General features: G+C 41.2%; 1 protein-coding gene across 1 annotated transcript in view; it reads right to left on the minus strand.

The window, feature by feature from the left end:
• Positions 1 to 2,057: 2,057 nt before the first annotated feature.
• The window catches only part of SMURF2 (SMAD specific E3 ubiquitin protein ligase 2), a 67,008-nt gene continuing 44,644 nt past the window's right edge, over positions 2,058 to 24,421 (minus strand). The window contains exons 11-19 of the mRNA XM_029927071.1: positions 20,671 to 20,866; positions 19,076 to 19,179; positions 16,519 to 16,633; positions 14,229 to 14,407; positions 13,071 to 13,208; positions 9,875 to 9,995; positions 6,986 to 7,187; positions 5,678 to 5,753; positions 2,058 to 5,377 (exon numbers count right to left, since the gene is read on the minus strand). Of these exons, the coding sequence (XP_029782931.1) occupies positions 5,278 to 5,377; positions 5,678 to 5,753; positions 6,986 to 7,187; positions 9,875 to 9,995; positions 13,071 to 13,208; positions 14,229 to 14,407; positions 16,519 to 16,633; positions 19,076 to 19,179; positions 20,671 to 20,866 (1,231 nt within the window). The 3' untranslated portion in view covers positions 2,058 to 5,277. The remainder of the gene's footprint in view (positions 5,378 to 5,677; positions 5,754 to 6,985; positions 7,188 to 9,874; positions 9,996 to 13,070; positions 13,209 to 14,228; positions 14,408 to 16,518; positions 16,634 to 19,075; positions 19,180 to 20,670; positions 20,867 to 24,421) is intronic.

Consider the following 24,421-nt stretch of genomic DNA (forward strand, 5'->3'; position numbering starts at 1 on the left):
TTGCAACATGATGGACCTTAAGGGTGTTATGCTAAGTGAAATAGGTTAGAGAAATACAAACACCGTTATCACATACATGGAACCTAAAAACCAACAAAATGGAGCTCAAAGAACCAGAAAAACGGTCGGTGGTTGCCAGAGGTGGGAGCAAAGTGGGTAAAAGGAATCAGAAAGTACAGATTTCCAGTTATAAAATGAATTAAGCTGGGGCACCGGAATGGCTCAAACTGGTTCAGCATCCAACTTGAACTCAGGTCATGGTCTTGTGGTTCACAGGTTCAAGCCCTTCCTCAGGCTCTGTGCGGACAGCTCAGAGCCTGGAGCCTGTTGGATTCTGTGTCTCCCTCGCTCTCTGCCCCTCCACACTCATGCTCTGTCCCTCTCTCAAAAATAAACACTGAGAACTATTTCTAATAAGCCACAAGGATTAAGGTACAGCATTGACTATAACAGCACTGACTATAGTTAATACTGTACTGCATATCGGAAAGTTGCTACTAGATCTTAAAAGTTCTCAGCACAAAAAACATTTGTAATATACCTGGTGACACGTTCTACTAGACATTATTGTGGTAATCATTCTGCAATCTATACACATACCAAATCAGAAAGCCGTACGACCGAACCTTAACATTATAGGTCCGTTATACCTCGATTAAAAAAAAATAACTTTGCCTTTCTGGTCTGGGTCCTCCACCTGCCTCGCCAGCAGCATCTCTGGGAGAAGTGAGTGGTCTGAAAGGTGGAGTCTGATGTGCGTCTCCATCTTCACTCCCGGCTCCTGTGCAGAAAGTCAGAACACTTCGTGAACGCTTGGGGGCCGGGGAGGCGCAGGAGAAATACCCTGGAGGGTCCCTCACCCACCCCAAGGGGTTTATAGACTAATGTGAACCCAGATAAACCGTAGCCCAAATACCACAAAAGTCTGCTAATCGGCAACAGGTGAGCACATTACCTTGGAAACACCGCGAACTGTATCATGAACACAAACACACGGAAGAGGCCGTCTCCCTGGCAGCTAGCACAGGCGGACCCGTAGCAGGAGCACAGTAGGTGTTTGCTGAATGAACAGTAAGTCAGTGCAAACACCTCCTAATAAAATATAATTTTAAAATCTGGCTTGTCTAGTTTGCCAAGAGTGTTAATACAGGAACGTAGCCTTTTTCTGTAGAATGACCTCTATCCTGTTACAAGGCTCCTGTTCTGTTGTTTGTATCCTCACTAAGCATGTGGGAAATGAAATACAAACAAATGCGGTGGGTACCGAAGGTAACCTTCATTATAATGAAGAGACAAACTTTCCAGGTCGCCCCACGGCAGGAAAATGCAACACATACCAAATCAAACTCCTGGGTAATTTATAGATTACAAAAATACTAAAATCCTTACTATACGAACACTACAAATTTTAGATAATAACCAGTAAACATGGCACTGTGAGACAAAGCAAAAAGAAATTTCAAACCGTTTTAAAAAACGGACACCATGCCATTCTCCGAACTGTAATAAACCACTGTCACTCACGCTGCATTTCCTCCACCTTCCCCTCCGTGTGGCCGGCGCTGTGAAGACTCACACAGGCAACACAACTGGATAAAAAAACGTCGTATCTGTTCCCTTTTCCACCCATATATTTAGCTGGACTTTCATCCACTATCATTTACAGAGCTGTGAACCATGATCCTTTAAAGTCTTGGTTTCTCCTTTTCATTTTGAGGATTTTACTGCTCGACGCCACGGTAGCAAACGAGGCCCCGCAGGAGCCCTGACAGGCACTGTCCCCGGCCTGGAATACCCCCCCCCCCCCCCAGAGCCCAGAGCAGCCTCCCAAAGGCTACCGCCAGCCCATCGATGTGCCCGTGGCAGGAGACCAGCCCCTGCCCCGCTCCCCCTGGCGACACGGGCGTCCCGCTCTCCCGGGCTCCGCAGTGTGACACGGGCAACAACTGAGGCAGGCCGTGAGTCTTCTTACGCGTCTCACTTGACGCCTCATATGCTGTCACTCTTTATAAAGCCAATCCAAGTTTTTTCCAAACCAATTCGTTATAAACTCTGTATTCTTAAAAACTTTGATGCTGTGACAGTGCAAACAGCATTCATTTTATTGCTCAACTTCGGCGTGGGCACGTACATAGTTAATTTTTAAAAACCATTTATACAGATGTTATTGATAAAGCTCATGTAACAACTGAGTGAAAATACAAAGAATATCAAAGCTAAACACTCTGTAATAAATACAAATACAATGAAAACGATAAAACTTTGTTTTTAAAGTCAGTCTGAGAGAAGGAAGAATATTACATTAAGTGAACGAATTACATCTAGAAACGAAACAACTCAGCCCTTGGTACAATCGTCACCCTCGCCTAAGAACGTGCATTACCACGAACGGCACCTGTCGGCCGTGTGCTGCAGCTGGCGACCAAACTGTGACCGAACGATCCCACCTCCCAATGGCGCAACCAGTTCAATGTCAAAGCGGACTTAGTGTTGTAAAAGAAAGCAAATCACCTTGTATTTAAAATGAAAGGAAATTTGTGCTCTGAACTGTATTAAAAAAAAAAAAGATGATAAAAATAAAACCCAATCAGGGCAACAAACTATGTGCAAAACAAAATGTACACTATACACAGCACTATTTAAAAACTCTTTACATCAAGAAATAAGACCCTCTGAAACAAAACTCACCTCGGCACTGCACATGAGCGCTCACAAGTTCATAACTAAGCGTTCATGATGGAAAGGCAGGGTTTGGAAAGGTGACCTCGTGTATCGGAAATAGCACAACTAGAGGAAGAGATCAGGAAAAAACCCAGCTAAGAGGGAGATGTGGAAATAAATATTCACATTAAACACGAGGTGCAAGTCCAAGATTCGATGACACACTGGGGGTTTGGTTTGCTTAGCACCTATTGGGAAGAAATCAGGTAACATAATTTTGAAAATGAAATCTAAGCCGTGTCTTGATAAATTATGTTGGTGATACTACAGATTGTTAGGGTAGAATTCATTTAAAGCTCTATTGAGTCATTATTATAAAGTTAAAAAGGCACTCAAAAGCGATGGTATTAGCCTGCTTTATTGTACATTATGATAGTAGCATTTATTAATGCTTCCATCACTTAAGATTTCTCTAAGTGTTCACCACGTACTTACTTTCAGGAAGATTGTAAGAGTAGGCACAATTACACTGCACTAGTGCTTTAACAGGAAAGAGAGGGGCCTGCAACCGGTAAGGTACTATTGTGAAAGCTGAAAACTGATCATCAAACAGCTCAGAAACCTTTTCTGTACATTTCAAGATGGTCTCAGGTACTGCTAAGAATGCAGCAGGAAAACACAAAGTGTCTGGGAAGGAAAAGGTCAGCACAAGCATGTGCCCACCGCACAGTCGTGACCATGACTACCCGCGTTGCAATCCAATCTGGCTGAATGAAATGAATTCAGATACTTCGAAACAACACAAGTAGGTCTCAGCGTTAAAAAAAAAAAAAAAAAAAAAAAAAAAAAAAAAAAACCAGCAAAATTTCCACTTCCTTTATCCCCTACCAGCCTCCCACCCCGAGGACTTACTTGGAATTACAATACACGAAAGAGACCAACTGGGAGCTGCTCTGGGGGAAGGGGGGAGGGGTGGGGAGTTCGAGGCTCCGGCTAAAATACCCTCTAGGCCTTCCTCGCCCAGTCGGTCCCTCCTCTCTCTCCCGTAAACCACGACTTCCGAGGCGCCTCGAAGGAACCCCTTGGCTCTTGGACACAGACTGAAAACCAATCCATCAAATGAAAGAACGCAAAGGACCTATTCCCTTGATAATTAAGCTGCAACATTTAAACAGGCTATCTCATTAACATTTGCCCTTGATTCGCATCAATGTAAGAAAAAAATACACATATATAGTGCAGATTTCTGAGAACTGAATTTAAAAATTCATCCATGACTTCAGATTTTCTCAATCCTCTCACTCCAGAATTTTGGCTGCCCTCTAGATCATGCAACATGCCACACACCTTGACAGCTGAATCTGGATATTTCAAAATCAGATGCTGATCAACACCCAGGGAACTGAGATCCCCTCACCTCCAAAATCAACTCTTCGGTTCTAAAGTAACTTACACCATAGATTTAGAATCACTATTTCTTCAGTAATCCTACCCCCTGCCCCATCCCGCACCCACTTTATTAGGTAAAAACAGGATTTTCTACACTTGCTAAATAAAATTTTTCCTTTTTCATAATTTTAGCTGATTAAAACATGAGCAGCTAAACGAAGATTCTGGATGGTTTACTTGATAGAAACTCAGACCATAATTGAAATATAAATTAGGTGCACTTGTCATTGGAGACTTTGGTTTACAGAAACAGCATCTATATTAGAGATACGCTGACCTAGCAAAAGAATGAAAATCCCATCCCATCCACAAAATCTGAGGAGCTATAAAAACGCAGTATTTCCATTGAAGATAAAAAGTAAATCCAAAATACCTGATCATATTGATTCAAGATAAAAAATTAGGATTTTTTTAAAAGTTTCTTAAAAACAAGGAGCCCCTGAATGCATCTTACTCTGACAAAGAAGCTACTAGGTTTAGACTAAACGGTTGCATTAGGCGTCTGACAACCCAAATCCTGTAGCTGTGTTCCAGGAAATTCGTGCTTGAAAAATATACAAAAGACTCACTTAGGCTAGGTTGAAACATATAATGCTTTTAAAATATAATGCTTTGCTATAGAAAAATGTAATTAAACGTGTAAATGGCTTTTTTTTAAGATAATGATTCCTTTAGCCAATTGTTTACAAAGGTAGAATCATTCAAAATAATTTTATTTCTTTTTACAAAGAGCGAGTACAGGAACTGTTCAAAATCATGTGTTTGATCCAAATGAAATGTGACGTGTACCGACTGCTGGAGTTGTCCTGATATTTGAGAGACTTGAAATCTGTGGAGCACTCTGAATAGATTTTACCTTTTTATAAAAATAGTAGTAGTCTGTAAGTGTAGAATACTGCCTAACTCTGGAAATGGAGGAAAAGTCAGCATTCTTTAGGTTCAAGATACTAATTTTAAATAGCAGCTGAGTGTGGCCTCATGGCAAAGCATAAAGACCTTTTTTTCTTCCTTGAAAAGGAATTTCAGACCTGTCCTCCCCTCAGTGTCCTCAAGTTTTCTGGGGGTGGTGGTGGTCGGGTATTTCCTGTATTTCAGCGTTCCGGCAACTTTGCTGAAAGGAGGCTGTCAGTCGGGGTGTACATAGAGTCCGGGGCAAATCCGTGAAGCTCATTCCACAGCAAACCCACATGTCTCTTCAATGGCCGTTAGCAGCTTTTCGTATAACTTTTCATAGCTTTCGTAGGGCGGAATGTCTATTCGATTGAAGCTGGAAATAAGCAGATCAGATCGGACGCGGTTTATTCAAAGTCCGCAAACTGGCCTCACGAGCGTGTACTAATACAGTCACGTCGCTCTTTATGACACACAGAAAATTACAAGAAAAGGCTATATTTTTCTAAAGTAGGTTTTCCTACCAGTTTCGGAATAATCTTAAACTACTTAAAAGCTGCTTATCATTCTTTCTAGAGGTTCTTTTAGTAATGAGAACAGTAAATGAAACACTCAAATTGGTTTAAAACTAACACGCACACACATGGAATGACAGGACAGCTTCAAAACAGCTTACCACGTGTGGGCCTTTGGCAGGTTGTTGGTGCAGGCGTCGATCTGGTGTATGGTGAAGAGCCGGGGGCCCGCGGCGCCTGCAAACAAGCACACGTGAGTCACACCACCGCCGGCACCTGCGCTGGCCTCCGAGATCTCGGAATGAAACTGGCACATAACCCACGGGGCCTAGGGAGGGGATACTGGTGACTCTGCACAAGCTGCCAAGGGCGGCAGAAAAGAACCTGGGTTTTGAAAGCTGGAAATGACCTTGGAGAACACTGGATTCCTTAATATGCTAGCATTTCAGTTTGAGAAAAAAATCCAGGCTGGAAATCCTTTGCCAACATTTATCTTCTATAAAAAAAAAATCAATGTGCCGAAAGTATGAGAAGAAAAGTAAATGGACAAATCCAAGATCAAATATATATATACACACACACACACATTGTATATATATGATCACCTAACAACAAACTCGGGTTTCATGCCTCAAACTTGGCCGAGAACAAAAGATGAGCAGCCTGTGGAATAAATCTCAGTTAACGTAAGATGCCCCATAAGAGGGCATGCAGAAATACAGACCCACTTTACACATCGGGCTGTCTGCTAATGGAGCTCTCCGAACAGGGACCGTGAGCACAACTCCAAGTGCACTTGCCCCACGGGCTTCTGACAGGCGTGCTGTGGCCAGCACTCCTGAACCGTGTACCAGTCTTGCTTTGTGTGCACTCAGTCACCGCCAGCAGCTTCAGAGGCGCAGGACGCGGCCGCCCCCGCGTGAAGCTCCGCCGTCATGAGCAAGCAGTATCACCAACGCTCCCCCCACCCCCCCATTGGAACCACTATTCCACGGAAAACAATTCTTACAGATGGACTAGGTTTTTAAATAAATGGTCCGATGCCAGGCAATAATGAAAGTGCTCTGGCCAAACAAATAGCTTCCACAATTCATGCTACCCTTTTCTATTCAAAGAACAAAAAAGTAGAAGGTAGAGGCATCCCGAGTGGGTGCAGGTTTTGCAGGGTTGAGGTATGAAGGTGGACACGGAGGGGCTTACAGGGAGGTGAGATTTGAGTTAAGAGCAAGGTGACCAGAAAAGAAAAGGCCAGCATCACCACACCCGGTCTCTAGCATGTGGCACTCGGCAGAAGAGGCTCCTGGGAGGGAACCAAGCAGGAGAAGGCATCAAGACCTGAGAGTTACCGATCCAAAACAGAATGAAGAGCACCTGTTTATAAGCCCGTGTGGCTCGTAAACTATGGAAACCAAACAGCGCCGCCCTCCCCCAGCCCGGGCGCCCCAGCCCGGCCCTTCCGGCTCCTCTACCTTGTAAGGCCTTGAAGCCCTGCAGAGGCACTCGAGACGATCCTGTCACAAACTGAAGTAACCGCGCTCTTCGCTCTTCATCAAAAAACTCCACGGCTTTCCAGAACCACTTGACAACGTTGCTGTCTGGTGTGCAGTGTTTTAACCGGGTGTTTACCTTCCAGTCATTAACATCTATCTTTCCAAGTCCACAAATAATGAGCTGTTAAAATATTGCACAAATAATGAGCCAACGGAAATCCAAGTCAAGCCAAAAATTCCTCAAACGAGAACTTTCGATTTGTAGTGCTGGCTCTCGTGTGGGGGTCTTAATCATCAAGGGCGTGTAAGAACACTAGTCTGAACCAAACAGATACCAGGACAGGCTTTAAGTTTCCCCTCTGAACTAGAAGGCCTAAGTTTCAGTTTCCCCAAAACTATCAGGCAGTTACACATTGTCTAGAGCAGAAGAGACCACTTCGCGGTATCCAATCAGGAAAGGCCAGCTACCTCTCCCCACATTCCTTAAGGTGAGGCCTGCAGATAGGAACTTTAGATAGGACCCTGTTATCTAATGTTAAAGTTAACCCGTTAGTTGCCAAACAAGACCCTGGGCTCGCTCTATAATTGGTTAATTTCAAAACTACTCTAAATATTGTGATTGGGTCCTGCCAAAAGTAACGAACGCTCTGAACAATGTGTATGGTTAAAATTGCTGCCAATACTGTTGTACCATTATGATTGGATCACTGTACCTATGTTACAATTTCCTGTAACTCCCCCTTCCCAAACCCCATATAAACCCTACTCAGCCCTTGTTCGGGGCTCTCAGCACGGATCCACTGCACTGGTGAAGTTTGCGAGCCTGAGCTTATAAGCCTGCAATAAAGCCCTTTGCCTTTGCATGCGTGCCTCGGTCTCCCTGGTGGTCTCTGGCCGTTGAGGATACTGCCACTTGGGCATTACAGGCACACACCATAATCCTCTAGAAAGCTTTTCAAAACATACACACCATCAGGCTCCATGCTCAGAGATTCGGATTCTGAGTGTGGGGCGACATGAGGGACCTGGCTGCACAAAGCTCCATGGCCACTGCTTACTGCAGGTCCCTCCCCAGGGTCTCAGAACCACCTCTCTCTTCAACACGACGAGATGAAAGTTCTGAATTCCCAAAGTACAATTCTAAATTCTGTTTAATGGATAGAAACTAGACTCAGAGAGTAAATACAGTTTATATGTGCCTTCCTTAATACCTGCATCGCATTACTCTGGTTTGTAACATATATTCGCTTTGGGACTTGGGCAATTCAGTTCGCCTCCGTTGGCCAGCAGTCTCCTCTGCTGACGGGCTGCAGTCACAGCCGCCCACTACACCCTGTGAAAGAGCCACACTGCTCAGGAACTCAAGACGTGCGTGTTGAATTAGCAGTTCCGATAATCAAGTTGTATCAAAGTACGAAATACATGGACAGAGAGCTCTGCTCGACACCAGGACGCAGCGTCAGCGGAGATGAGCCGTGTCCAAATCCCTCTGATCCTATCGATACTCACCCCTCCTTAGGGCCCAAGACTAACTCACCTCCATAAGGTACTTAGAAAAGTGAATGATGATAATGTATAATGTAAAGCATAATGTGACCTGCAAATCCTGTATTTTATAATTAGTTCTACTAACCCCATGTAACACACATGTACATATATAAACATATACATACACACACTCGTTTAATAAAAAAAAATTAATTTCATTAGCAGTAGAAAGTATGTAATAAACCCTAAGTCTACTGAATAAAATCTTCACCAAAGCTTTCACAGGGTTCTAGAAGGATTACTGAATCACAGCCACACTAAATAGGGAGATGGTGATCCAAATAGGATTACAGAAGTATTTATAACACAAAAAATATCTCCTAAATTCTTTTCTTCAGAGAAGTGGTAATTATTAAGGCCAAATTCCTCATTCGTTGTACGAACAGATAAAAATACACTGTATTTCAACTGTGCTACCATTCTTGCTATGCTTTCTTCCTCTTCCTGACCACTTCCTTCCGGCCATTTCACAAATGAATAGCTGAATCACGAAAGGAATGGGATGACATGGAGTCAGCCAATCTTTTGAGATTTGCTAACAGGTCTGTTAACAGATTTAGTTTAGAAAGGACACTGAAGCTAATGAAGAAAATCATGTTTTACATTTATTTGTAGACTTCAAATATTTATGCTATGCCTAGCCACTAACTGAAATCAACCCCTGGAAGAATAAAACCTGTTTTCTCAAAGTAGTTCAGGGGAAACTCAGATGTATTTGGTTAAAGGTCTTACTTATAAAACCAGGCCAAAGGTGCATTAAGGACCAGCTTTAAAGAAAACAAAACAAAAGCAAAACAGTTAACTGTTTATTACTGCTACTGTTAGTAATGGCTATTTCCAAGGAGAGAAAAGATGTTTAAATGCAGTTTATCCTCAGTGTTTTCATTACTGGCTCTATGGGCTCAACTATCAAATGTTTTCTTGCAAAAGTTGGTGTAAATCCAATTGAGACTTGACTTCTGATTCAAATAAATTGCAATATGGTAGAGACAAAGTAATGAAGTTTTATTTAGTTAAATCAACAGCCACTTAATTAGGGAAAAGAAAACAACATTAGAAGAATGCACACCTAAGACATGAAATCAGTTGAAAATAAGAAAGGACAACCCGGACAGATGAGTTAAAATGCGCACAGGAGAAGAGGGCTGGCCTCCTTGCAGCAGTTCCAAAGCTCGGAAGACCTCCCCGTGAGACCAGTTCTCACAGCAGCGCACCATGGAGCTTCAAAAGCACCAGCAATAGGCCTTTCCTCTAAGTTAACAGAAAACCCCCAGCCTTTCCTTGGTGTACTAAACGATGTCATGACATTAGTACACTGACCTCTAACTCCTTCTCATCAAACGTCTTCAGCAGATGCTGCGGAATTACTTCATTAAATCCTTTCTGCAGAGCCAGGAACTGCGCCTCAATGCCTCGTAAAAATCTCCAGTTCACATAGAGCCTGTAAACATTGGGCAAGGGTTTCAAGGGATCCAATATATTCAGGTTTGGTAATGATCACGAACCTCTACATTAGCAACGCTGCACATCACAAGCGCCTAGTGTTAAGAGTTTCGTCCAGAGTCTAACGTTATCTCAGAGTCCCAAGGGTGCTGGAGCCCGAGCTGTGAGACCGTCCGTTAAAAGGTGGAGACCTTCCACTAACAAAGCAACCCTGCAGAACGGGCGGGGGGGCGGCAAGGCAGCTAGAGATTCAATGGGTCTGGAGTTCAAATCTGAATGAAACCTCTTTCTGAATTCTAGCATGCATGCCACCAACCAGAAAAACCAGCTCATGCAAGCAAAACTGGTAATTTTTCTAGTTTCACTTGAAAAAGTCATCTGAGGGTATCGGGTGTTTTGCTTCTATTTTGGGGGGTGATGGATAGGGAAGAGGAGGTAAAGAGACTTCCCATATCCAAAATGAGAATAAAGGCCAATAGTGTGCACTTTCTGATTAAATATTCTGTTCCCTGGTGGCTTTATAAAAACTGGAAGATGTAAGAAGTACATAAAAAAATAAGTACAATAAATAAAAATTTAAAAGTATACCAAACTATATCTAATGTGTAGCTTCAGTTGTATTTTTTACTAGGACTTACAATTCAATTGCCTTAAAAAAAAAATCTGTCTACCGGGAAAACTTCTCCATCTGAAAATCTCAGAACTATTCATCCACCTGCCAAATACGTCAACATCTCCTCTTAACTTGGAGAAACAATTCTCTAGTAAGTTGCTTCGCATCAGATCCTTTGGCAGACCTCCTTTTTGTCTGTTTAAGAGGAACGTCCATAAAACATCCATCCATACATACATCCATGAAAAGTTTCTCTCTGTAACTTCTTTTTCTCTCAGAGCTGTATCTGTGTAGGACAGTGTGCTGAAAGCATGACTGAGTCTGGGCAAATGGGGTCTAGGACCCTCAAGTGACACATCACTGAAATTCACGAAATTCCCATCCATTCTTTTCCAAATTAGAAACGTAATGCATGCTTATTTTCTTTGTAAGGAAAAAAAGGCACATGGAATGTGGAGACATGGTCAACACCGGAAGCCCACCTATTACCTGCTCCTCCCTCTCTGCGTCCACCTTTCCCACAGCAGACGTCTGACCTGGTATGAAATCTTCCTGCACACCTTCCAAATAATTATAACCACACAGACTTTTTTCTCATGAAATTCTTATAAAACTTGCTTTAAAAAAAAGTTGTGGGTTTTTTGTTGTTGTTGCTGCTGCTGTTTTCAGGAATCTCTACACCCACTGTGGGGCTTGAATTCACGACCCTGAGATCAAGAATCACCTGCTCTTCCAAATGAGCCAGCCAGGTGCCCCTAAAACTTGCTTTTTAAATCTGACATCTTCTACAGTCTATTTATTATTTATTTTTTATTTTGAGAGAGTGACATGAGAGCACGTGGGAGAGGGGCAGAGAGAGAGGGAGATGGAAACCCAAGCAGGCTCCGTGCTGTCAGCACTGAGCCAAATGCCCTGCTCAAACTCATGAACCACGAGACCATACCTGAGCTGAAATCAAGAGTTGGACACTTTAATTGACTGAACCACCCAGGTGCCCCATAGTCTCTTTCTTCTAAATATCCATATAATATTCTGTTGAATGTATTTAATCACTCTCCTCTAAAAACATTTCATCAGTTTTCAGCTGTTTTCACAAATAATATTTAATTGAACATCCTTATTTATATTTCTTTAATGTGTTTCCACAGACTAGATACCTAAAAACAGGACTGCTGGTGGGAAGGCGGACGCAGTTTCATTGTGACAGGTGGGGGTACTCACCACTACACTAAAAAGGATGTATTTTCATTTTAGTAGCTGTTATCAAAGTGCTTTCCCAAAAAGCTGCTCCAGCAGACTGTTGGGCCTCATGTGTCAACCAGGAAAATTTAAGCCAATGAGACTTAGAGACATTTCTGTGTACATATGGTGAAATAAAGTACAAACTCCCATATTTGATTACCATGGTTTTATGTTTAGAACTTTAGTTACCATAGGCCAAATGATCTAACCCAATACTTCTAAATTCCTCAAACATCAGGTGATTATTTAAAATTTGAGGGCTATTTTCTCATACTTATGCCTTAAACTCACAAAACACTTACTTCTAAACAGGACGAATGCTACTGTCCCGGCACAGCAGAGCTGTTGGCCGGCCGAGGCAGCTGGAGGACAACCAGCTGCAGGCACTGCGCCCCCTGGCGTTCCTGCCTCGGCACAGCCCCGCTTCCACACCAGCCTGCACTGGTTCGAAACCAGCTTTAACAGAAAGAACACAGCAGAGGTGATCTGGCCAGTTCTAGGTTTAGGCCTTAAAGAGATCTGACAACTTCTGCTCTTGTGCTCTGGAAACCAGCAGCCCCGTAAGAAGTCTGGCTACCTTGCTGGGAAGAGAGACACCACGGGGACAACTAAAAAGCCCCAGGTAGGTGAACTTGGGTGGCTCGGTCAGTTGAGCATCTGACTCTTGATTTCGACTCAGGTCATGATCTCATGGTCATGAGATAGAGCCTTACATCGGGGTCCATACTGAGCATGGAGCCTGCTTGGGATTCTCTCTCATTGCCCCTTCCCTGCTCACACTCTCACTCTTAAAAAAATAAACTTTTTAAAAAGAGGGAGGGGTCCTCAGGTACCACTTGGGGATGACCAGGGAGGTCCAGCCTACATAGTGAGAACTAGACCCCAGATGGTGGCCCAGTCGCCATTTCAGCCAGTCCCCAGCCATCTGAGCCATCCTAGCGGAGGCATTAGATATGCGAATAAAGAGGCCATCTTGATGGGAGCCCAAGCTGATGCCACAGGGAGCAGCAGAAGGCCGGCCCTGCTGTTCTCTATCCTTATTACTGACCCACGGAACTGTGAGAAAAAAGAAATGGTGGTTGTTTTTAAGCCACTAAATTCTGCAGAGGCCTATTTTGGAGCAGTAAGTAACACTACCTAAATCCTTCAGTGTTTCTCAGTATGGCCATTCACGAGCATTAAAACAATTCTCAGGCGTGAAGACATAGAAGTGTTTACCTGACATATTCTTTTTTATTTTCTTCAGTAACAGGGATACTCTTGCCATTTGGTTTAAGTTCATGCTGAATAATTTCACCATATGCATTATGTTCAACACAAAAGGTATGGTCCAAAACACCTGTAATATCATTCTCACTAGAAAGGAAAAATAGAAAAGATATTTAACTAGAAAATCTAAAATACAGATCCTACAGATCTCTGAATTGGTAAGACATAAATCAAGGCAGTTTTGTAACATGACTTATGCTTTTGCTAGTACTTATGTTACCATAGCTCCCAGTTCTTGTGCAGAAGAGCGAAAGAGTTTTAACCTTCATCAACACAGGAAACATTTCACTTCCGGAGTGAGGGCCAAGAGCCCTGGCCACAGCTGGGCTCTACAGGGGAAACTTCAGCTATGTTTAGCTTTTAGGTAAGAATCCGGGTACCCCCGAGCAACCAAATGCCTGAATATCCCAATAGAAAGCTACTCATGTATTTGGTAAAAATAAGTTTGGCCAGTGTGTACTCATAATAAATATTCTGACAATAGAATTGGTTTTTACAGATTCCCCTTTTAAAGTATGGCTTCAACAATCACGACTTCAGCAGGAACTTACTGTTCTCACATGTGTGGGACTGGAGCAGAATTTGTGTCATGTCTAGGAAGTCATTATATATGGTAATTTTAAAAATATACTTTTTTCCCCCTTTTAAAGTAGTAACACTAACTTTTAGGAATTTGAAATATACAGGAAAGCAACAGAAAGAAAGACAGTCTTATGTGGTCCTAACACTCCAATAATCTCTCTCAATGTTTTCTGTGCATCATTTTAAAAATGGTTTTAAAGTACATCCATTTTGATGGGGCGCCTGGGTGGCTCAGTAGATTAAGCATCTGACTTTGGCTCAGGTCATGATCTCACAGCTTATGTTTCGAGGCCCACATTGGGCTCTGTGCTGACAGCTAAGAGGCTGAAGCCTGATTTGGATTCTGCGTCTCCCTCTCTCTCTGCCCCTCCCCAACTTGCAGGAGTGCATGCGCATGTGCTCTCTCTCTCTCTAAAATAAACATAAAAAAAATTTTTTTTTAAAGTACATCACTTTTGAAACATGTATCTCTTTTTAAGGCACACAGTCTGACTACAATGAACAGATACAAGACTCAATACATACAGTATCCACACCAAGCTGTTGTGAAGATCTGGATCAACTAATTCCATGTCATCCAAAGTAATGGGCTTCCCAAGCAGCTGTTTATAAAAAGGCAACGTGAAGCCACCATCAATATAATGTCCATGAAACACAGCCATTCCCATTATTCGTCCAACAAAGTGGAAATATGATAAATGTTCCTGAAATTGAGAAGAGTTTACATATAAATACTCAAGTTAGACACTAAGCAGGAAATTTTTAATAAAAATTAAATAAGCAACATTCATCTTTTCTATAAGTAACAATTTCTACAGTCTACAATTTATTAATACTGAGTAGGCTATCATATCAAAGGCTAATAATCCTCAGGGAGAGTTTCTATAGTGCACGTTCAAGAGTCTCTCCATTGCTAAAATATTACACCAGGGACAATGCTTCTCCCAGAGAGTAGTCACTTTGTAGAACTTATCTTTATTATCTTTAGAAATGAAGTGCAAATTAGACCCCCATTATAGCTTCACGAAACAACTCACAGATCTGTCCTCTTCCTCTCCTCTCACCTACTGAGCCCTTTACAATCCTGGCTCTGCTGTGGAAAAAAAAAAGCTTTCAATCCTAACCCTCCCTATCTCCTTGAACTAAGCAGAAACTGAACTTCAAAACATCACAGATTTAAGAGCACAGAGTCCTAATTCTGCCAAGCTACTACCTATGCATATTTGGGCAAATTCCTTAATCCCTACAGGGCTCATTTTCCACATCTGGAAAAATGAGTATCAAAACAGTATCTCAGGGTACCTGGATGGCTCAGTTGGTTAAGCATCCAAGTCTTGGTTTTGACTCAGGTCATGATCTCATTAGTTTATGAGATCAAGCCCCGTGGCAGGCTCTGCATTCACAGCATGGAGCCTGCTTGAGATTCTCTCTCAATCTCTCTCTTTCTCTGACCCTCCCCTGATCATGTTTTCTCTCTCTCTCTCAAAATAAACAAACATTAAAAACAAAAAAGAACAGCATCTCAAACAGGTCTCTATATGGAATAAAATGAGAGGAAAGCGCTCCTGGCACTGGACTAGCACGTGATGAACACGCCACAAACACAGCTCTAACAGCCACGGCATGGGCCCTGGGCAATCGTCACTTGGTATCTTTCCAATGTTATAAAGGGTTCCCTGCAATGAATCTAACAATTCCACCATGTTTGGATGTATTTGTCTATCATGAGAAACTGTTAGTTGGATACTTGCATTTTAAACTCTTTTTACTCCTCCATAATCTTTAAGCTCTTTAAAATTTTTCTGACAGACAGCAAGAGAGAGAGCGCGCGCACACGCAGGAGCAGGGGAGGGGCAGAGGAGAGGGAGGGAAAGAATCTTAAGCAGCCTCCACTCCCACCACGGAGCCTGACACGGCTTTAATCTCATGACTGTGAGATCACAACCTGAGCTGAAATCAAGGGTCAGATGTTTAACCAAATAGGCCACCCAGGGGCCCCTTAAGCTCCTCTTTAAACCTCTCTCGTATTTTAAAAATAGCTCTTGTTTCTTTTTAAAAGAAAACATTTAGAAAACATTGACAAGCAAGAAAAAAATCACCCATAATCTAATATCCAGAAATAACCACCATCAATATTATAGTATAAAGCTTTTCAATGTTTGTACACCCACATATTTAGCAAAATTGTATCATACTGTTGCATAACCTTTTCACTTATCTTTATGTCATTAACTATTGTCCCGATGTACCGTTTTAGTGGCTATATAATATGCTGTTCTATGAAAAGGTAACAGACATAACATAAAAACAGTAAGAGCACTAACTTTTGTTGAGTGCTTAATAATACATAAAAGGGTTAACAATGTACAGCGCTGTGCTAAATACCTAATGTGCGAGGTCCCATTTAATTGTCACAACGGTTCTCTCAGCTTCAAGCTATGTTTATTATTATTAGCAATGATAAAATTGAGGCTTAATCACCAAGCTGGTATAGGACCAGGATATGATCTTACAGCTTTCTAATTCCAGAACATATCCTCTTAAACCATTGCTGTCATTCTGCATCGTGTCACAATCTCTAGTCCCTCCTTGCGGACAACGACGTGGCTTCCAGTTAGGACTATAGGCACGCCGGTGCAGCAAACATGCTGGAGCACAGACTACTGCACATCTCCCCCATCAGTTACTTGAGAAAATCTTCTCCAAGAGAACTTGCTGTTGTGACCAGCACAGGAATCCTTCATCCTAAACTACACTGACATTTCAAAACCAAAAGCACTGCATGTTACAGGTTAATTCACACCACCAATCTTACCGGATTGACCGCAGAATCAGGATTGATCTGCAATGTATAGATATCATCTCTTGAATACTGGAAGAGGCCATAGTAAGGATTCAACATTTCATGTGACAACAGATATAACCACTCCCTAGAAAGCAAGATGGGACGGAGGAAATTTTTTGTTAATGAATATTTTTACTAAGATATGCTACTAATTAATCATTTTAGCAAGGAATTTTTTAATTAAAAGAACAAAGCACTAACTAGTTATATAGAATGACACTGGAAAAATCTATCGTGCCCCAAAAAGCAAATGAAAACTCCTGTTTTGTTAAATTGAAGTCACTTTTCACTCAATTTGGGGTAATTTTAGGATATTTCCGTATCAGAAAGGATAAAAGTGTTCTTCGGAAGTACAAACTGCTCGTTAGATGCTGTGGCCTAGAGCTCTGTTACTTTTAGTTACTAAATAAGTTTCTAATCCAGGATAAATATAAAACGAAGAGAATACGGTTTTGTTTCAAAACATCTGTGTGATCTATACTATCCTGGTCCATTCCTGTCATGGGCAGATTTATACTGGTTTATTCTGATACACGACAAGGCACTAAATTTACTCTCACTTTTGGACAAGGGGATGTTTTGTCACTGGTATTATTTAGTAAAGAAATTATCCCATTTCATCATCTTTTCTGTGTAAACTTAAAAATATACCACAATAAAAGTATGAGCGGTCAGAGACCGCAGGGCATTTGGTACAGGTGGAACCCCGGGCAGGCCTGCCCCTGGGAGGGGCTCCACACCACTCAGTGGTTTCAAGTGCACAGCGGTGTTTTAAAAGCCACATCATAAACAGTACTATCACCTTAAACTTATTAAATCCTTTACTTTTTCAAGGTATGAAGGGTAACTTGTTACTCATCTTGGGGAAAGAAAACCACGAGTCTAGGACTTAAGAGATGTAGTTCCAGTCTCAATTCGTGTCACTCTTCCACTAGGAAGGGTATTTAAGTAGAGTCTGATATTGTGGATTAAACAGACTAAGTATGTTTTTAGAAAATGTAGTGAAACACAATTAACAAGTTAAAAAAATGTCTCTGAGTTCTGTAAGTGATGGGGTCTAAATCAAATCACTACCATTTACGTAACACTTGAAAAATCCTAGAGATTAAAAAAAGAAGTGGTCTCCATATAAGCAAGCTCACTCACACACTTAACACTTATCTGACATGTCTTCTATGCTTTTTGATGCATTTTTGTTTTACCAAGTATGTAGAACACACATATAAGCAGATGCCAGCTACTCTGGGCCTCTACTATACAAGAAAGATCAGAAGCAGCAGTCCACTGCCACATCCCACGATGTCTGCCTAAACCCTGGCAGTAGTGAGGTTAAGAAATAAACAACAAAAAACTAACTACTTTTTTGACTTTACATATAATTACAGCTATTTAGATTCTATGAACAGATAATTAACAAGTTGTCCCCACAAGCATCCACATCTAGTGGTGAGTAACTCGTAAGAATTCCACAGAAACTACCAAGTCCTAAGTCTGATGTACACATGATCAATTCTCAAAATCCAAACTAAAGAAATTATCCCATTTATAGGTAAAAAGGCCACAGAACAAAAATAAGTCTCAGGTGAAAACAAGTAGCATTTAATAACAATTATGGGACTTGGTGGATACACAAATTTAATTTAGGCTACATTTAGATTGGGGAAGTAAAGTATCATGCATCCTTAGGATGTTTCAGCACAGAAGCTATGATATTTCTGCCACATTTACATAAAGTGAATTTTCACACCTGTAAAAAAAAATATATGTATAATTGTACCATAAATATTAGTTTCTGTATGAAAATGTTTTTTTAAATTTTTTAATGTTTACTTTTGAGAAAGAGCAAGAAAGCGAGTGGAGAGGGAGAGAGAGAGAGGGAGACACAGAATCAGAAGCGGGCTCCAGGCTCGGAGCTGTCAGCACAGAGCCTGATATGGGGCTTGAACCCACGAGCCCTGAGTTTATGACCTAAGCCGAAGACAGACGCTCAACTGACTGAGGTACCCAGGTGCCCCTGTATGGAAATATTTTAAAGACCACTTATGATATATACATACATTCACATATTTTTACATACTTACATGCACACACACAAACATTATTTTGACAAGGTCAAAGAGCATGGCAATGGCAGCAAAGGCAAACAGCATTCAGTTTAGAATATAGGCCATTAATATCTCAAGATGGCTCCTAACAACGTAAAGCAGAGGGAATAACATGCACTGAAAGGGAGAGACAGAGAAAATATAGGGCCCGCAAGTACTAACACAGCCAGAGTACAGTTGCAACCAGTTTTCGGAGAAAGTCTCACTGGGCTGTACGATCCATTAGGGAGTTAGTTCTCAATTACCCTGTGGAGGCTCTATCCCAATGTCAGCACGAATACATCTATTAGGATATTGTCTGTATTGCAAACATTCGGGAATGTTACACTAGAAAATAAATTATCAGTGAGAAGGTTCACCAGAGCAAGTATCTAAACTTAGAAGTGTAACTATATGTCATTTGCTCAAGAGCATGTCTTTACCTGGCGACCCCTCCATAGTCAAGGCCTTCTTCTCCACGGAATTTTATCATTAATCGTTTCCACAGATCTTTTGGTCTCATTTTCATGACCTGCCGATATGATTCCTGAAAAAATTTTAATATGTTATTGTTACTAGGTGCTTTTAACTTGTTATTTAAACTCTCCCTCACATTTTGCCTACAAAATGTACACTTATTAAAATAAGATGAGGGGTGCCTGGGTGTCTCAGTCAGTTAAGCATCTGACTTCAGCTCAGGTCATGATCTCATGGTTTGTGGGTTTGGGCCCCACATCGGGCGCTGCGCTGACAGCTCAAAGCCTGAAGCCAGCTTTGGATTCTGTGTCTCCCTCTCTCTCTCTCTCTGCCACTCCTCTGATCACACTCTCTCTGTCTCTCAAAAATAAATATGTTAAAAAAAAAAAAAAGATGAAATCCGCCCAACAATCCAGAGTGGGTCAGAGGCAACCAGGTGCTTCCACTGGGAATCGAACCCAGGGTCTTCTGTGTGTAAGGCATATGTGTTAACCACTACACATGGAACCTAACTCAACAATCCAATTAATGGATAAACTCTAAGTGTTTGACACGTCATAGAACTTCTAAAAACAAGATGGATATAGCTTAATACTACTGAAATTAATTCATTTGATAAATATTATATTAAAAGCCTAAGGGCAAAACTCCATATTTAAGTTTTATGAACCACAGCAATCACTACATTCCCATTAAAAACTGAATTTGATTGGGGCGCATGGGTGGCTCAGTCGGTTGCATGTCTGACTTGCTCAGGTCATGATCTCACGTCTCATGTGTTCAAGCCCCACATCAGGCTCTGCACTGACAGCCTGGAGCCTGCTTCGGATTCTGTGTCTCCTCCTTTCTCTGCCCCTCCTCCACTCATGCTGTGTCTCTCTCTCAAAAGTAATAAAAATATTTTTTAAAATGTTTTTAAAAAGAAAAAAGTTCATCCTTTAGAAAAAGAGTTTTCAAATCCCCAAACATCTTTTGCCCACAAATCCTCTAATCGGTGGGAAACCCACGCCTTGGACCTCTAGGGCTATGAAGTCCAAAGGTAAGAGAATATACTAGAAAGGAAAATTTTCAATAAATTAAGGAAGTAGTCCAAAAATAATTAAAATGATTTTTTTACTTAAGAGTCCCTCATCTTTTGGAAGAATTAGAAACTAAAGGATGGATACTATTTGTGGTCTTTTAAAGTTCATTAACAGTGCAGGGGCGCTCGGCTGGCTCAGTGGGTATGAGGATGTCACTCTTGATCCAGGGTTGTAATTTCACCCCCAAACAGGGTGTTGAGATTACCATAAAAATACACATATTAAAATTCATTAACAAGTATTTACAATGCAGGGACCGAGCTGAACCAACTGGAATATTTCACACTCTTCATCCCATTTAAATGTTTATCTTATATACTAAATCTCTGATATTATTGCCTTTATTCCCTAAAACTAAAAAGAAATTAGTGAAAACTCTCCCATTCTTGAGAGATAGGCATTCCAGAAAGCATTTTTTAGAGAACAGAGTGAAACACTAAAATTTAATTTCTATTTTATAATAAGACTTGTCAATTTACCTCAAAAATCTCTTCCCTGGAAACCTCGATGCGGCAATGACCAGCTTGTGGCTGTTGTTGGGAAAGTTCCTGCCGCAAAATTTTTAATTTCTGAACCAGGTCTCGCTTGTACCGTGGGACTGTCAGACACTCTGCGTCGTCAGGGCATAACGATACCACTTGCTGTTGCTGTTGGTCTTTCAGTTGGTTCTGCCGACTGATAGTAAGCAGAAATGTTACTTGACACGAAAGAGACCGCAGCGATCGTTTAAAAGAACATGTACTATGGAGCAAGTCTGCCTGTGTAAGTTTCAGGCCTTGCGATATTCTTTGCTTGAGTTTTTGATGACAATAAACTAGCTCCAAAGTTTATGTCTCAGAATCCACACAAACTTATGGAATTGGATAATGGGGTTTTATCCATTCAGCTTTATACAGCTGCTGAGAACACATTTCTTAAATACCATCTCCATTTTTTCTGCATAGTTTACCATCCCCCATTTTGAAATTCCGGCGCACGCCAAACCCTGTGCCTGTTATCTCGAGGCGGTCTCCCTGGAAGAGACAGGCAGCTGGAGCTGGCAGTCTGGCAGGAGCCCCTTTTCCTATACGCACTAAGTCTAGACCACAAGAATGTGGAAAGTCACGTGGAAGTTGCTGGCACAGAGAAATAAGCACATTACAAGCAAGTCTAAATGCCTTATAAAGTGACTACTCTTTCTTTTTATTGTGGTAAAATATACAACACATAAAATGTACTATTTTAACCTTTTTTTAAAAATATAGTCAGTGGCACTGAGTACATTCACATTGTTGTACTAAAGTGACTTCTAAGAGTGCACATACATGGTTTACTACAAATACACGAAAATGACCTCATGTACAGCAGAAATATAATACTTTCAAAAAGGCATACTACCTAGAAACATCTTTATTCTCCTGGCAAAAATATTGTAAGTTACACCTATATACTTTTTTGTTTAAAGAACCTTAAGATATATGGAACTACTGAATTCCAATAAACTGTCAGGAAACAAAAAGTCTGATAATTCACTATGGATATCCATACAGATACCGAATCATCTTGGAGTTTAACTTTACACACAACAGACAGAAGCATAATCTCCTTCCTAACCTAAACGTAGAAGGAAATGGTAGCCATAGTAGAATAAGCAAAATGAACTTGAAGGTCTCCAACAAATCAACCAAAATGAGTTTTTACATACAGTGGTTCTTATGTACCAGGCCAAATTATATTCCCAAAACATGTAACTACCCAGAGAAAACGCAGCTCTGATGAAAATCACAAATCACTATTTACTACTCTCATAAATGTGAAAGATGCTTTTATACACACATATAAACAAAAGCAAAGCAGAATTATTAAAGATACTCCTTAAATAACTGTATTAACCCTATGCCAAAAACAAAACAAAACCCCCCACGAACTTGGGTATACTTCAAAAATTAAATTCAAATTTGATCAGAGACTTCCATGTAAAACCAAAAGCCATAAAACTTCTGAAACACAGAAGAAAATTTTCATGACCTATGTTAGGCTAAGATTTCTTAGATAGGACAACAAAAGCACAATCCAAAAGAACAAATGGATAAACTGAACTTCATCAAAATTTCAAAAGAGGGGTGCTGACTCAGTTAAGCGTCCAACTTCAGCTCAGGTCATGATCTCACAGTTGGTGGGTTCGAGTCCTGCATCTGGCTCTGTGCTGACAGCTTAGAAACCACTTCAGATCCTCTGTCTCCCTCTCTCTGCCTCTCCCACCTCACATTCTCGCCCTCCCTCTCTCAAAAATAAACATTAAAAAAAAGGTTTTTTAATTTCAAAAGATACGGTTAAGATCATGAAAAGACAAGTCATGGACTAGGAGAAAATTTTCCCAAAGCACATATCTGATATTTTAGGATTCTAAAATATCTATCTAAAGATTGCGAAAAACTCAAACATTAATGAACTACTTAATTTTTTTAAAGATACAAAAAAAATAAGATACAAAGACAAAGCACGTTAGTGGAGTAATGCAAATTACAACCACAAGGGGACGCCACCACACACCTACATGCGGTAAAGTGAACCACACCAAATGTTCTTGAGGACACAGAGCAACTACAAGTCCCACTCACTGTGAGAGGGAATGTCAAATGGTACAATCACTCTGAAAAACAACCTGCCAATTTTTTTAAGTTACAACATAAATCATATGCTGTAGCTGTTCTCCTCGGTGCTCATTTATCTTAGAGAAGTAAGAGCATATGTCTATACAAAGACTTACACATACATGTCCATGATAGTTCTGTCATAATCAAAACTGGGAAATATCCAAATATCCATCAACAGGTAAATGAATAAATTGTGGTATATCCATATAATGGAATACCATCTAGCAATGGAAATAAAGGAACTATACACACAACAGAGAAGAATCTCAAATAATTACACTGGATAAAAGAAACAAAACAAAACAAGACTATATACTACAGGAATCCATTTATCTAACACTCTAGAAAATGCAAATATACAGTGACAGAAAGTAGATCAGAGATTAGGTGAAGATGGGGTGTGCTGTGGATTGAATTGTGTCCAAAAAGATGTGTTGAAGTCTAAACTTGGTACCTGTGAACATGACCTTATTTAGAAATAGTCTCTGCAGATGAACTAAGATGAGGCCATATTGCATCAGGGTGGCCCCAAATGCAATACACTGGTACCCTTATCAAAAGAGGGAAATTTGGATCCAGACACACACAAAGGTGTGGAATAAGAAAGGTGCTTTGGCATTCCTGGTTCCTGACATGGAACTGCTAAAAATCCTTTAAGTTTCTGGTGTGACATAGATAACAAGAGTGTCCCTTAAAAAAAAAAAAAAAAAGTGTCCTTTGTCCTTTGTTCTAGTATTTGGTCTTTGCCTCCAGTTTGACACAGAGCTCCTAAATCCCTTAGAATTTCCTAGGTGATTTTTAAAAATTTTTTTTCAATGTTTATTCATTTTTAAGAAAGAGACAACATAAGCAGGGAGGGGCAGGCTCCAGGCTCTGAGCTGTCAGCACAGAGCTCAACCGCAGGGTTTGAACCCACAAACTGCGAGATCATGACCTGAGCCAAAGTCAGATGCTTAACTGACTGAGCCACCCAGGTACCTCAGGAGCATTTTTTTGTTTTAATGAGGTGACTCTTGGTCACTAGATATTTTCAGAATGGGTGCTGGTCACTAGAAAAATCAAGGCTAGATTGGAAGCCTGGAATCTTTAGCCTCATCCTCCCAACCTCTGAGGAGGGGAGAGGGCTGGAGACTGAGTTAATAATTGATCACACATAGGTGGAAACATCTCCACAAACCCCTAAAGGACAGTGTGCAGAGAGCTCCCAGGCTGGTGAGCACACTGAGGCCCTGGGAGGGTGAAGCACCCAGACAGGGCCTGGAAGCCCTTGGCCCCCCAGCCCCATGCCTTGCCCTATGCACCTCTTCCATTTGGAGGTTCCTGGGTTGTATCCTTGATAATAAACTGGTAAATAAAGTATTTCCAGGAGTTCTGTGAACCATCCTAGCAAAGTACTGAACCCCAGGAAGAAGTCATGAGAATTCCCTGATGTACAGTAGGTCAGTAAGAACCAGAGGAGGCCTTGGCCTTGGGATTGGCGTCTGAAGAGGTAATAGTCTTGTGAGACTGAGCCCTTAACCTGTGGGTCTGGCACTAACTGCAGGTAGTGTCAGAACTAAATTCCATCCTCGTACACCCAGCTGGTGTCCAGAGA

This window comes from Suricata suricatta, chromosome 17 (assembly GCF_006229205.1).
Source record: "Suricata suricatta isolate VVHF042 chromosome 17, meerkat_22Aug2017_6uvM2_HiC, whole genome shotgun sequence".
NCBI lineage: Eukaryota > Metazoa > Chordata > Mammalia > Carnivora > Herpestidae > Suricata > Suricata suricatta.